This window comes from Ichthyophthirius multifiliis, assembly GCF_000220395.1.
Source record: "Ichthyophthirius multifiliis unplaced genomic scaffold scaff_1120509249611, whole genome shotgun sequence".
Lineage (NCBI taxonomy): Eukaryota > Ciliophora > Oligohymenophorea > Hymenostomatida > Ichthyophthirius > Ichthyophthirius multifiliis.
The window spans coordinates 310-14,233 of NW_004087547.1; the positions used below are offsets into that span (position 1 = coordinate 310).

General features: G+C 15.4%; 3 protein-coding genes across 3 annotated transcripts in view, besides 32 other annotated features; 1 reads left to right on the forward strand and 2 right to left on the reverse strand. All coding sequences in view use genetic code 6, as the record gives it.

Annotated features, from left to right (window-relative positions):
* The first annotated feature begins 230 nt into the window (after positions 1-230).
* Positions 231-261: a microsatellite.
* Positions 259-321: a microsatellite.
* Positions 322-807: 486 nt separating this feature from the next.
* IMG5_016060 (succinate, putative) lies at positions 808-1,437 on the forward strand (the record flags this gene model as incomplete). Its single annotated transcript, XM_004039582.1, has 1 exon — positions 808-1,437. The coding sequence occupies one exon, from the start codon at positions 808-810 to the stop codon at positions 1,435-1,437; it is 630 nt and encodes a 209-aa protein (XP_004039630.1).
* A 5-nt stretch (positions 1,438-1,442) lies between these two features.
* Positions 1,443-1,511: a microsatellite.
* Positions 1,443-1,525: a microsatellite.
* Positions 1,492-1,558: a microsatellite.
* Positions 1,502-1,578: a microsatellite.
* Positions 1,568-1,610: a microsatellite.
* Positions 1,611-1,681: 71 nt separating this feature from the next.
* On the reverse strand, positions 1,682-4,549 carry IMG5_016070 (hypothetical protein; the record flags this gene model as incomplete). Its single annotated transcript, XM_004039583.1, has 3 exons — positions 1,682-1,700; positions 2,062-2,551; positions 2,986-4,549. 3 exons carry the CDS (start codon positions 4,547-4,549, stop codon positions 1,682-1,684), a joined length of 2,073 nt encoding a protein of 690 aa, XP_004039631.1.
* Positions 1,702-1,742: a microsatellite.
* Positions 1,963-2,002: a microsatellite.
* Positions 2,849-2,894: a microsatellite.
* Positions 2,931-2,980: a microsatellite.
* A 63-nt stretch (positions 4,550-4,612) lies between the features above and the next one.
* Positions 4,613-4,652: a microsatellite.
* Positions 4,625-4,654: a microsatellite.
* Positions 4,655-5,220: 566 nt separating this feature from the next.
* Positions 5,221-5,297: a microsatellite.
* A 143-nt stretch (positions 5,298-5,440) lies between these two features.
* Positions 5,441-5,475: a microsatellite.
* A 388-nt stretch (positions 5,476-5,863) lies between these two features.
* Positions 5,864-5,908: a microsatellite.
* Positions 5,867-5,914: a microsatellite.
* A 273-nt stretch (positions 5,915-6,187) lies between these two features.
* Positions 6,188-6,254: a microsatellite.
* A 292-nt stretch (positions 6,255-6,546) lies between these two features.
* Positions 6,547-6,577: a microsatellite.
* A 674-nt stretch (positions 6,578-7,251) lies between these two features.
* Positions 7,252-7,305: a microsatellite.
* A 352-nt stretch (positions 7,306-7,657) lies between these two features.
* Positions 7,658-7,724: a microsatellite.
* Positions 7,682-7,761: a microsatellite.
* Positions 7,762-9,600: 1,839 nt separating this feature from the next.
* Positions 9,601-9,661: a microsatellite.
* A 29-nt stretch (positions 9,662-9,690) lies between these two features.
* Positions 9,691-9,750: a microsatellite.
* Positions 9,751-10,480: 730 nt separating this feature from the next.
* Positions 10,481-10,554: a microsatellite.
* Positions 10,555-10,734: 180 nt separating this feature from the next.
* Positions 10,735-10,825: a microsatellite.
* Positions 10,782-10,842: a microsatellite.
* Positions 10,843-12,130: 1,288 nt separating this feature from the next.
* Positions 12,131-12,180: a microsatellite.
* Positions 12,138-12,176: a microsatellite.
* A 729-nt stretch (positions 12,181-12,909) lies between the features above and the next one.
* IMG5_016080 (phospholipid-translocating p-type flippase family protein, putative) overlaps positions 12,910-13,924 on the reverse strand; it is a gene marked incomplete at its 5' end in the record, with an annotated part of 2,138 nt that continues 1,123 nt past the window's right edge. Inside the window, 5 exons of the mRNA XM_004039584.1 lie at positions 12,910-13,031; positions 13,261-13,349; positions 13,400-13,642; positions 13,706-13,784; positions 13,832-13,922. Of these exons, the coding sequence (XP_004039632.1) occupies positions 12,964-13,031; positions 13,261-13,349; positions 13,400-13,642; positions 13,706-13,784; positions 13,832-13,922 (570 nt within the window). The 3' untranslated portion in view covers positions 12,910-12,963. The remainder of the gene's footprint in view (positions 13,032-13,260; positions 13,350-13,399; positions 13,643-13,705; positions 13,785-13,831; positions 13,923-13,924) is intronic.
* Positions 13,055-13,105: a microsatellite.
* Positions 13,062-13,101: a microsatellite.
* Positions 13,119-13,153: a microsatellite.

Genomic DNA, 13,924 nt, shown 5'->3' on the forward strand with positions numbered 1-13,924 from the left:
AAAAATATACAAATTTTTTATTTCTAAAATAGTTTATTTAAAAAGAATATTACATTTTGTTTAAATATTTAATAAAAAATTATAATGTTATCAAAATTGATAATTCATTATATGTAAATAAGTGTAGTAAAAGACAAAAATAGTTTCTTATATTTTCTCATACGAGCATGTATCAAAATCTTTTATTTCAAAAAAAATTAATTTCTTATAATAATATACAATTAAAGTTTTATATATATATATATATATATATATAAATATTTTTTATTTTATTATTATTATTTTTTTTATTAATTTTATTTTTTATTTATTAATTATTTTAATATATATTTATATTAATTTTAACATTATATAAAAATACTTTAAAATTTAAATCTATATATTATAATTTTGACTAAAAAATTCAAATTATTTATTAATATTCAGTTTATAGTTTTTTTTTTATAAATAAATCAATATTATTTAATTTATATTTTTATTTTATTTTTATAATTAAATCTGTAATTTAATTTTCTTATTATTGTAATTAATATAAATTACAATTTTAAAATTTATTCAATATTTTTTTTTTAAAAGTATAATAATTTTTGTATAATTTTATTTATATAATTCAAATATATTTTTATTATTTTTTATATAAATAATTTTTTAATTATTTAAAGGAATAAAAAGTTTTATTATGGTAAAAATAATAAAATATTTTATATATTAAAATATTGAATAATTTTTTTATATATTTTTTAAAAAAAAAAATAAAAAAAATTTATAAAAAATTATAATTATTTATTTCTTATTTATAAAAAAAAAATGTTTAAAGATAATAATAGAACAATTAAATGGACTGAACTATAAAAACATTCAACAAACACAGATTGCTGGATATTAATAGATGGTATAGTATATAATGTTACTACATATTTAGCTGAACATCCTGGTGGAGATGACATATTACTTAAATATGGAGGAAAGGACGCAACATAAAGATTCAAATCAATAGGTCATACTGATTATGCAATATCTATAAGAGATTAACGTAAAGTTGGAATGATAGAATAAGGGGAATAGCCGACTGAATATTAAGAATGGATAAAAAAATAAGAAGTACTTTAAAATGATATAACATGGGATGAATTAGAAAAACATAATAAATAAGATAGTCTTTGGATGGTTATAGATGAATATGTTTATGATTTAACTAAATATTAGAATTAACATCCTGGAGGATCAAAAATTTTAATAACAAACAGTGGAAAAGATGCAAGCTAATAATTTTAAGAAGCAAAACATCCGGAAAGTGTTAAAGAATTAAGAAAAGAATTCATTGTAGGAAAGATAAAAGGAGTTAATCCTAAACATATAAAAAATTAAGGACATATTCATTATTTTTATATTATAGGTATAATAGTAATTATAGGAGGATATTATCTTTATAATTGAATTAGAATATATATAATTAAAAGAATTATAATATAAAATATATATTTTTAAAAAATATATATAAATATATATTTAATATATATATATATTTATATAAATAAATTAATATTAATATATATATTTAATATAATTTATTTATTTTTATTCAATATTTTATTTATTTTTATTTTTTTAAAAAAATTTAATTTTTAATTTATTACAATTTTTTTTTTTTTTTTTTTGATAATATATAAATAAAAATAATTCATTTATTATTTATTAATCTATATTTTATATAATTTTATATTATATTAAATTTTATTTTTGTCTTCATATTTATTATATCTTTTGTTTTATATTTTCTATTAATTTTTATTATTATTTAAAATCTATAAATATATTATGCAATATAATTTTAATTTTTTTTAAAAATAAAATAAATTTTATTTATATATTTTTTCTTTATAACTTTGATAACTATAATTTTTAATATTAAATTTAAAATATAATAAAAAATTTAATTACAAAAAATTTCTATCATATTTCTTTATCTTATTTTTCTTTTTATTTACTTTTTTTTTTTCTTTCGAAATATATTATTTTTTAGATTAATTTTCTTAATTCTTTTATTCTTCTATCGATTACTATTCAAAATCATCTTCTTCTGTAACTCCATACAATTTTCTATTTTCTTCAACTTACATTTATCTTTTTTTAAATTCTCCCTATAATTTACTCCAATCAAAAGGTACATCGAATGTATCAATATTAACTTTTCCTCCTTTATAAACTTTTTCAATTTATACTGCATTTATTATTTATTTTTATTTTTTGTCCATAAACTAAAGCCATTATTCTTATTCTTCAACTTCTTCAATGTATTTTTTTTATTTACTGACTAATTTTTTAATAGTTTCTTCCAAAAACTTCAATTTTGAATCAGTTTAAATCTTTTCGAAATCCTTAAAAACAATATTAAAAACTGCATACTTATGCATTTCTAATAAAGCAATTTTAGCTCTATGTGCAGGTGTAGCCTTACCATTTTTTAATGATTATTTTTCTCCTTAAACTAAAATAACTACCTTTTCTGGGACTATAATTTATTCAATTAAAAACAGATTTTCAAAAGGTTCTAGAGTTTTAATGTATATTTCTGATTTTGTTTATAATAATTAACTAATGTTTAAATATTCTTTATTATTTTAAATAATTGATAATAATTAACGGTATGTACTCCATGTTAATTCGGCATTCATGCAAGCTAATTTATATTATTCTAAATTCCAATTAGGAAACAATTTCTAGATGTAAATTTTTGCCCATTTTAATGGAAAGTAATTTACTGTAGGAACGTGAAATTATTATTAATGTATATTTTTAACAAATTTTTTCCAAATATCTTAATCTATATATACAAATGAAAAAATAAATATATATAATTATATATATATATATATATATATATATATATATATTTAAATTTTTATGAATATTTAAAAATATATAATTCATTATTTATTATATTTTATTTATTTATACATATTTATATATATATTATATAAATACCTTTATTTTATTCATATATTAATGAAAAAGCTACATAATGTAAAACTGAATAATTAAAATCTGTTTCTAAATAATTATTTAGCCAAGGTTATATAAAATTTTATCTAAAATCATTATCATTTATATCTTATGAAGTCATAGCGAAGAAAGCGTGACTTTTTTAAACATGAGTAAATTCATTCCAAAATGCCTTACATTTCTTTATTAATTCCTAATATAATTTTTCGCTACCAAACCCATAATTATTAATTGATTTAGCAAATCCATACATTATAGAAGCTATTTGAAATCCATCAAATGTCTAAATTTACTCTAAAGTATTTCTTTCAAGATGAAAAAGGACATCTTTGAAGACTTCGGTTTATAAATTATTCAAAGAAACAAGTACTCTTACTATATCATCACCATTTTTAATACTAGATGCATTTGAAGCTAATATATCAGCTAAATAGTTTAATATTTTTTCATTTTCCTTCTTATCTTGGTCTTTTTCTCTATATTATTTTCTTTTATTTACCGGGAATCTAGAATGGGCATAAGCGTGTAGTAAATGGATAGCTTATTAGACATTTTATAGTGGTCTTTTAGTAATTTCATCTAGTAATTTTATGTAATATTTATGCGAATTTATGTTTCGGAAAGCAAATAGAATATGAGTCAGTTCCTCCAAAGTCTTTACTTAGTCTAATTCGTTAAATACAATGTCTATGATTGCCTTTTGGGTTGTATGTGAGAGTGATTTAGGATATATTGAGCATGAGGCGTAATGGATTTTGGCTAGGTCGAGGGTTGAGTAGTGGTTTAGGGAATCTTTTATCCTTTCTTCTATTTTTTACCAGATTCCAAATACATCTTTGTTATATCTTAGGGTAAATGAAAGGGTTAGGGCTAAATCAGGTATTTATTTTTGGTGTAAATCAGGTATTTTGGAACCTATTAGGTCGAATTATGCCTTTATTTCTTGATTTTTGGCATAAAAATCATCTTCAATGATTATTTATTGATTACCGCAAACTTATTCTTGAATTTATGTTTTAGATATTTAATATATTTAGTCAATAAAAGGCTTTATTTCATTAACTTTATTTGAATTGGGTTAAAATTGTGTTAAATAAGCTATTTTTCTGTTAGAATTTTCCATATATTTTTCATTTCGGAAATAAAAAAAAAGCTCTTTTCCTAAAGGACGGCTTAATGTTTTTTATGGTCTTTCTTGAAAACCATAAATAGGGTCAGGTTCGATTTTTTCTTCTATTTTAATCTCTTTTATTGTTTTTCCTACCATTGCATGCTTTGCTAAGTTTTCTAAGTCTTCTTAATATTTACGAAATTCAGCTGTTTTAAACTTCCTTTTATCAGTAGCCTTCATTGGAGATTCGTAAACAAAACGAAGGTGTTTGGTCTTTGTTTGGTTTTCTTAAGGAAGATCATGGATATAATTGTAGGCTCTTTTGGGAAATAATTCATTGGAATTATACCATCTTTTACGGAAGACTCCTACTTGGGTGTATTTTAAGATTTTATGAAGTTATGTGGTTTATTAGTGGAAAAATATTTGTTGCATTTTTTTTTTATTATTATTATTTGAATCTTTTTTTTTTATATATATATATTTTTTTAGATTTTATTTTATTTTGTATTTTTTTTTTGTTTTTTTTTTGTTTTTTTTATTTTTAGGTATTATTAGTAATTATTTTCTTTTTAAGGAAAAAATATTTTTATTTATTTAAAGGTTTAGTTTTAAAAATAAAATAAATATATTTATATCTATTTTTTTGAAAATCTTAATGATTTAATAGAATAAATATCTAAATTTGTTATTTATTAATAAAACATTTATTAATTTTTTTGGATTTTTATCTATTTAATAATATTAAATAATATATTTTTAATGAATTAAATTTTTATAAATATTATAATATATTTTTTAAAATAATTAATTAAATTAATTAGAAAATTAAAAATAAAAAAATGGAAGAAATAATAAATTCATCTATTGGTTAATGTTATGAACAAATATAAAGTAAAAATATACCACAATAAGTATGTGAAATTCTTAAATATATTTTATATTTAAATTTAAAAAAATGTTTTAATTATAAATTTATTTATTTACTTTTTTTTTTTAAACATAAAAAAGGATGATAATGATTAATTTAATGGAAAAGTTGTTTATGATCCAAAATATGCTAGAAATACAATCAAAATTAGTACTTCGAATTCAGAAGGAAATAGATTTATTAAAAATAAAGATTTATGAATTATTATTTATTTAAAATAAAGATATAATAATTAATATTTATGAAAAATAATTGTATTTTAATAATAATTTTTTATATATAAAATTAAAAAATTCAATGAAATATATTATATTTAACAAATATTATAATTAATTTTTATTTAATATTTTTTTATATATTTCCAAAAAGGAATTTTTTTTTTTTTTTTTATATAATTTTATTATTTTAAATTTTTTTATTTTTTTTAATTCATTATATTTTCATTTTATTTTAATTTGTCAATAAATTAAATTTATTATTTTTATGTTGAAATATAAAGAATTAATAAATCAAATATTACATTTAATTATTACTATTGTATTAATTAAAATAGATTATTTTCTAATAAAAAAATTATAAGATAAGAAGATTTTAAGTTATTCTATATATAAATAATGAAAATATATTTTTATTTTGGAAAATAAAAATACTATGTTCTATATATTTATTTTTCAAATAAAAAAATGAATATAACATTTGTGTTTTTTAATATAAACTAAAAATATTTTTTGTAAAAGATAGGTTTAATTTATTATATAATATTATAATTCATATTTTAGCTTATTTATATAAGTTATTAAATTTATAAATTAATTTTTTAATATATTAAAATATAATATAATAAAATAAAATTATAAATAAAACAAAATAAGTAAATGAAGTACATTTTATTAATCAATATAAGGGATATTCAAATCAATAATTTAGAAAAAAATTCAAAATTTAATAATTTCTTTAATAAAAATAATAAAAATTTATTATGAAATCATTTAATAAAATATAAAAAGAACTTAAATTGAGAAATAATTAAAAAAAAATTAATTATTGTAATTTCAATAATAAAAAATTTAAAGTCGATTTATGCTTTAAATTAGAAAAAGAAAAAATATTCTTTAAATATTAAAAAAAACAAATAAATAAATAATAAAAATAATTTAAATACTAAGAAAAAAATAAAAATAATTTAACTACTAAGAAAACAAATAAAAAAATAATAGTAATAATATAGAAATAATAATAACATATATAATAATAAAAAAATTATATAGATTTTTAATTATAATCTTTAAAAAAAAGATTTCAAGCAACATAAAATAAAACAATTATTAATTATTTTAAGATAATTTTTATATTTTATTTTTATAAATAAATGTTATTTAAAAAAAATGAAAAATAAAAATTAGAAAGCTAATTCATAAATATTATGTTTATAAAAATATATATTAAAATATACAATCTATAAAAGAAACAATAAAGTCTACATCTATTAAAAACATTAAATATATTTTATATTTAATATTTTATTTTAATATAATTAAATTTAAGTCACATTTAAAATGACTAAGTGTTATTATATGATAAATAATAGTTTATTTATTAATAATATATAATCTAAATAAAGAATATTTAAAATTATCTGATTTCTCACTAAAATAAACATAAAAATATAATTTATAATATATTTATTCTTTATATTAGTTAAATTGAATATTTACTTAATATTTAAAAATAATTTATTAATATAAACTTTTATATAAGAAATAAATTGCTATAATATTATTTCAATATAAATTATTCGTAATTGATTTTGTATTAGTTCAAATCAAATAATCTTAATAATTTGTAATATATATTTTATTAAATTAATTATTTAGTTAATAGTAAATATTATATGCAATAATAATAGTTATATATAGGATTTAAAAATATAAAATAAACTTAATTATTATAAAAATATTAACCATTTTTTAATACTTTTTTATTTAATTTTTTTAATTATCATTAATTTCTATTTTGATTAATATTTTTTTTTTTAAAAAAAAAATTGAATTGTTTTATACATAAAAAATTTAATAATATAATGTTTAAATTTAAAAAAAAATTTCAAAAATTATAATATAAGCAAAAAAATATTTGTATCAAAACATTAAAAAAAATCAGATATATTTTTAAAATTTTATATGTTAATTATTAAATAATTATAAAAAATAAATAAAAAAAAAAATATTTTAAAATAAAAAATACAATATTAATAAATAAACTTTTAAACATAAAAAAAATAAACTCAAAATAAGATTTAATTAAAAAAAAATGGAATAATTAAAAATAAAAATATAATAGGATATTATGTATAACCAAGATTAACACATACAACAACAACAAAAGCAGGAAATATATGTGATTTTGCAGGAACAAATTAATTAGGTATATGGGAAACAAATTAATTAAAAAACATAAAATTGATATTAGACATTCCTCCATCATATAATAGTAATTATAACTTAAAATAAATAGGTGGAGGATAAGGAAATAGAGTAATATTATACACAAAAGATTCATATAAAATATATGATTTCGATGAAGAAAAATTGTTATATAGCAGTAAATTATTTATATAATTATAAATTAATATAAAAATATAAATATAAATATATAATATATATATATATATATATATAATACATATATATATATATATATTTATTTTTATATATATTATTAATATTAGAAATTATTTCATAAATAAATGATATATCATTTATTTGTTGTCCGTAAGAAAAAGATTAAGAATTAATTATATTAATGCGAAATGGTGAAATAATTATAATTAACCACATAGAAGATAAAATAATTAAAACAATAAAAACTAACGGTTATTCATTTTAATAAATTGAATCTTTTTTTGATGGAGAAAATTTTATTTTGAAAGATTTATATAATATAGATGTATATATAATTAATAGAAATAGCGAAAAAGTTTTTAACATAAAAAATAAAGGTCATGTTTTTTTTATATAGCCTATTTCTAACTTATATTTTGCTTTAGGGAAGAATTAATGTATATAAATTTACGATTCAAAAGGTGGAATATGGTCTATTTTGTAAGATTCGGGTGAAGATATATATAATCATATTCATTTAATTAATAATAATTAATGGATTTTAGGTGGAGGAGGAAAGAGAGGATTTTTACATATTTGGAGTTTAAAAAATGGGAAACATTTATCTAATTTAGATATATTTAAAAACAATAATAATAACAGTTTTTAAAACCTAAAAAGAACAGACAGAATTTTTTGTTTAGAAAATCAATAATAAGTAGGACTAGTAGACTCTGAAAGTAGATAATTGATAATTTTTAATATTGATTTTGGTAAAATCGGGCAATAAGTGTCTTTAAAATCATATAATACAGATTTATATAATTACTAAGGGTCAGCAGTTAATATTTATGAGAATAAAATAATAGGTCTTTTGGGTATAAAAGGTCTTTTTAATGAAGATGAAGTCGTTTTTACAACTGAAATTTAATTATTTGATATCCAAAAAAATGAATGTTTGAAGAGTATAATTGCCGACTGTAGTAATTTGGAGTTAGATTAAGATTCTATTAATAGTGATAATAAAGGGAAATTATATTATTTAATGAAAAATAAAAAGACTACGGAGAATATTTTCGTAGAAATAGATGTTTTTAAATACTTGGATGGAAAAAAAGACTATGAAAGTACTAAAGAGTTCATTTTTCATGGAGAAAATGCTAAATTTTACCCCTTTTAGAGAATTTTAATACCTTTTAATATAAAATATTTCACAAATAATGACTATGATGATGAATCTAGAGGAGATTTATAGATTTTTAAGGGAAATTCGGGAATATCTATATATGATTTTAATCTAAAAAAAATATGGAGAATTGATTTTGGATTAGATTCTATGTGTAAAGTATTTTGTATTGATAATTAGAATAGAATAGCGTTTATTAATGCGTAAAATGAACTAGAAATATGGGATATTTAAAAAAATGAGTAAATTTGTTGCAATGAATGCTCTGATGTGTTCACTTTTGTGTAGTATATTGATAATTATGTGTTCTTATTAGATAATTAAATAATGCGGTATTATATGAGGTTGATACTTTTGATACTATGTGGGAAATGTCGCTTAATTAGAAGAAATAAATTAAAAAAATTTAAAAAATAAATAATAAATATGCAATAATACTTTATTAGAATCTAAGTGTGGATAAATTGGATTTAGAATTAGGAAATATAGAGTGCTTTTTATAAGAAAAGAAAGGAGTTATTAATTTTATTGGGATTGATAGATTTATTTTAATAGTTAATGAAGAATATTTCTAAATTATAGAATTTATTTGAATATTTATTATATAATTAAGAAAAAAAAATATTTATTAAACATTTTTATTAATATTTGTTGACATTAATCATATTAAATAAAATATTTTAAATAAAATAAATTTAAAATGTATAAATTTAAATATTTATATCTTAAAATTTTAAAATTAAAGTATTTAAAAAAAAAATAAAAAATTTATATATATATATATAATATATATATATATATATATATATTTATATATATATATATCTATACTTTTTTATTTTATTTTGTTAAAAAAGTTTTTTTTATTTATTATAAATATTAATTTTTTTTAAATTTAAATGATTAATTTATTATAAATAAATATTTTAAAATAATAAATATAAATAATGAAAAATAATAATATTGAAACACAAATTTCAGACTTGACTATTTATGATAACGGTATAAATCCTTCAATTCTATTGCCTGATGATACATCTGGAATTCATTTTTTTAAAAATATTTAGCACGATTTTCCATTTACTTTAAATAATTATAATAAAAGATAATTTTAGGAATCAAACGATAATAATATTATTTAAAGGCAATCTTATAGACCTATTGATAATTTTATACCCCAAAAAAATAATTTTTAAATTCCGACAAATATTGCTAAAAATATTCAAATACCTAATAATAATTCTGAAAAAATATTATAACCTTTATATACTTATTAAAACAATTTTTACACTTAATAAAACTAGCCATTTAAAACTATTTATAATTAATAAAATTAAATTATTAATACATTTCCAAATAAAATGCAATAAAATTATAATAGTTTGCCAAATTTTCAATCCAACACTTAATAGAAATAAAACTAAGTGCTAAGCTCTGAAAGCAGGAAAAGTTATAGAAAAATATTTGGCGAAAATTAAAAAAAAATATTGTTAAATTAATTATAAGGATATAACACTTAATCATATTAAAAAAATACTTAAAACGGAAGAAATACATAAATTTATTTAAATAATAGACTATTTAGTTTAGAAGAATAGGATATGGTTTAAGTAAATGAGGAAGTAGGAAATAATTAAAATTATTTAAATATTTAAGATTAAAATGAATAAATTTATTATAAATAAGAAAACTTTCAATAATATGAAAAAATTTAAGATTAATAATAAGAGATTCCTTAATAAATAACTTATATAAATAATTAGATAAATTAAATTTAAAATTTTTAAACACATCCAATTTTATAAAACTATTTTACAGTTAATAATTTTGATATTGAATAAGAAATTAATTAAATATTTTTAATTTATAATTAATAATAATTTTAAGGTATTTTATACATAATTATAATATATATATGAATATATATATATATATATATATATATATATATATTTTATATATTTATATTTATAATTATATTTATTATTATATATTTATTTTATAATTTATTAGAAAAATCTAATACATTATTTTATAATATTGAGTAAATTCTCTAAAATTCTTGTTAAATTTCATAAAAAGTTCTTGAAGAATCAAATTTAATTAATGATAATAATACTATTATAGAAGTAAATTTATAAAAAATATATGAAAATTAAGCTTATTAAGAAGATAATATTTACGAAAATAACCAATACATATAATATTTTAGAGAACTTGAATAATTAGTAAATAATACTAACATATTATTAGAAGATAATTTAGAAAAATAAAAGAATTATCTAAATTATGTTCATAAAATAATAATCTAATTGAAGATAATTATATTTAATATTAAGAATGGTTTTTTAAAATATAGTCTATTATAAAATTAAAAATTTAATAATTTAATGCTATATATTTTATGGAATAAGTAAAATATTGGAATTTCGGAAAAATAGTATCTGAAATATAGAACTAAAAGAATTTAAAAGCAAAATAATTTTGCGAGAAAATAAAAAGTAAGGAGTTTTCTTAAAATAAAGAAGGAATTTTATAATTTTGTTAGTTGATTTTATTATGTTTGGAAATAAATGTTTTATTAAAAGAATATAATAATAAATAATTTCATTAAAATGTCAGTTTATTTTATATGTTTTTGATAATTTAGAAAAAAAAAAACGAAGATATAATTGAAAATATATAATTTATTATTTTTATAATATAATAATATAATTAGAATGTAAATCACGATTTAGATTAAATAATTACAAATTAAAATTATATCAAAAACCAATTATTAAATAATTTAAAATCACCACATGTTCAGTATTAATAGGAAAATTTGAAAATTATTAATTAATGTGATTAAGAATGTAACTAAAAAATAGAAGAAATAGAAGGTATTCTTTAAAAATATCAGATTTTTAGAAAAGAAACTGATAATAAATATAATAATTTGAATTCTGATAGTAAATAATAAAACTAGAAAACATATGATTTTATCTCTTAATATATTAATTAAAAAAATCAAATTGTTAAAAATTTATATTAAAAGTAAATTCATTAAAAATAACTTATTGATAGTTTTAAATAAATTGATAAGTCTGAAAAGTTTATATAAGAAAAAGGAAAAAAATTAGAACAAATTTAAAAATAATCTCTAAATTAAGATAATACATAAATAATAAAAAAATTAAATGAAATGAATAAAGAAGCGATTTAAATTAAAGATTTGTTGGGCGTTTAAAATTAAAATTATACAAAAAGCTTATTGCCTAATATTTTATTAGAAGAAGATAAAAAAATAGACTAATTTAATAAATAAATTGATTTCTAATATAACGAATTGATTTAGTAATATAAATAATAAAATAAAAGCAAAATTAAAGTTAAAAATTTTAGTTATAATTGATATATAATTATAATTTTAAAAATATATATTTATATATATTGATATTTTTTTTATTTTTTTTCGAATTTAATTTTTATTATATGAATTTAAATTTAATTTAAAAATACTTTTATTGCATATTATTTTACAAGGTTTTTTATATATTATTTATAGCTAGCAAAAATTAAATTTTGTATTTATTATTTTAATTTACATTTATACGTATATATTTTCATATGTTCTAATTTTAAATATAAAGATTAAAAATTTTATGTATTTTTTCAAAAGTAGTCATAATTATTTATTCTAACTTGACTGAAAAAATTAATTAGTAAAATAATATTATTATTGATTATTTTAATTATAGATTTATTAGCATTATACAATTTTAATATAGAGTACTAAGTATCATTATTTTATTTTTTATAAATATTTATATTAAAAAAATTATTTTTTATTCAGGTTTATTTATTTAATAAATTTTAATGCGTTTGTAATATCTATAAATTTTAAATTTAGGTATAATATTTTAATTTTTATGAATTTTTAATCTAGATATTATAATTAATACTAATAATTTAACATATTCCAATTTTTTATTAATATAATTTACTTTAATAAATTAACATATTTAATTTATAAATATAATGCTAAATATCTTTTTTTTTAATTTTTATTGAAAACAAACAAGTTATGATATTAAAAAATATTAGGATAAAATATTAAAAACAGGATATATATATTATAAATAAATTTCTATCAATCATAATATTCTTATAATATTTTTTATTTTTAATTATTTCTATATTATAAATCTTAATTCCAACCTTTTTATTATATAAATAAAAAAAAATAATTATAAATATATTTATATATATATATATATATATATATATAAATAATTTTTTTTTTGCTTTTTTATTTTCTATAATTTTTTTATATTTTATAAAAAAAATATAAAAAATGACAGTCCTAAATAATGAATAGCATTATATTTTATTTTATTTTTTGAGAAAAAATAAAAAAAAAATAATATATATATTTTTATAACATTACGATTCCATAATTCTATTCCATAATCTAAAAAGGAAGTACTACCAATTGAAAGTATAATTCCAAAATAAAAATTAGGACAATCAAGTATACTTTAAATGTAAATATAAATATTTATAAAAAATAATTTTTTTTTTTATACTCATTAAAAACTGAATAAGTATCTGATTATCTAAACATAAAAGGAATGACTTTAGTCATCATTATATAATATAATATAGATATAATGATAAATAATAAATAAGCCAAATTATATTAAAATGATATAATTAAAACTTTTAAATTAGCAATAAATATTGCTATTGTCAATACCAAAGCACCATCAGTCCAATAGTTCAAAGTAAAGCCATTTGAATTAATAAAGTTAGATTCTAATGTGTAATAGCTTAATTTATTTATTTGAATTTAATTTTTTTATAATATAAATGTATATTTAGTATTAATTTACCTAAAAAATGTTATTATGATTGATTACCAAAATGCATTCATAATCCAATAGCCAAATACTTTCATATTAAGTAATTTATCTATATTATTTAAATTATTTTTTTCTACAAATAAAATATTTATTTACTTTTTATTCCTTATTCATAATAATTTTATTTATTTTAAAGAAGAGTTTTATATTAGTATTCATTATCATAAACCTATATTGAAAAAAAAAACT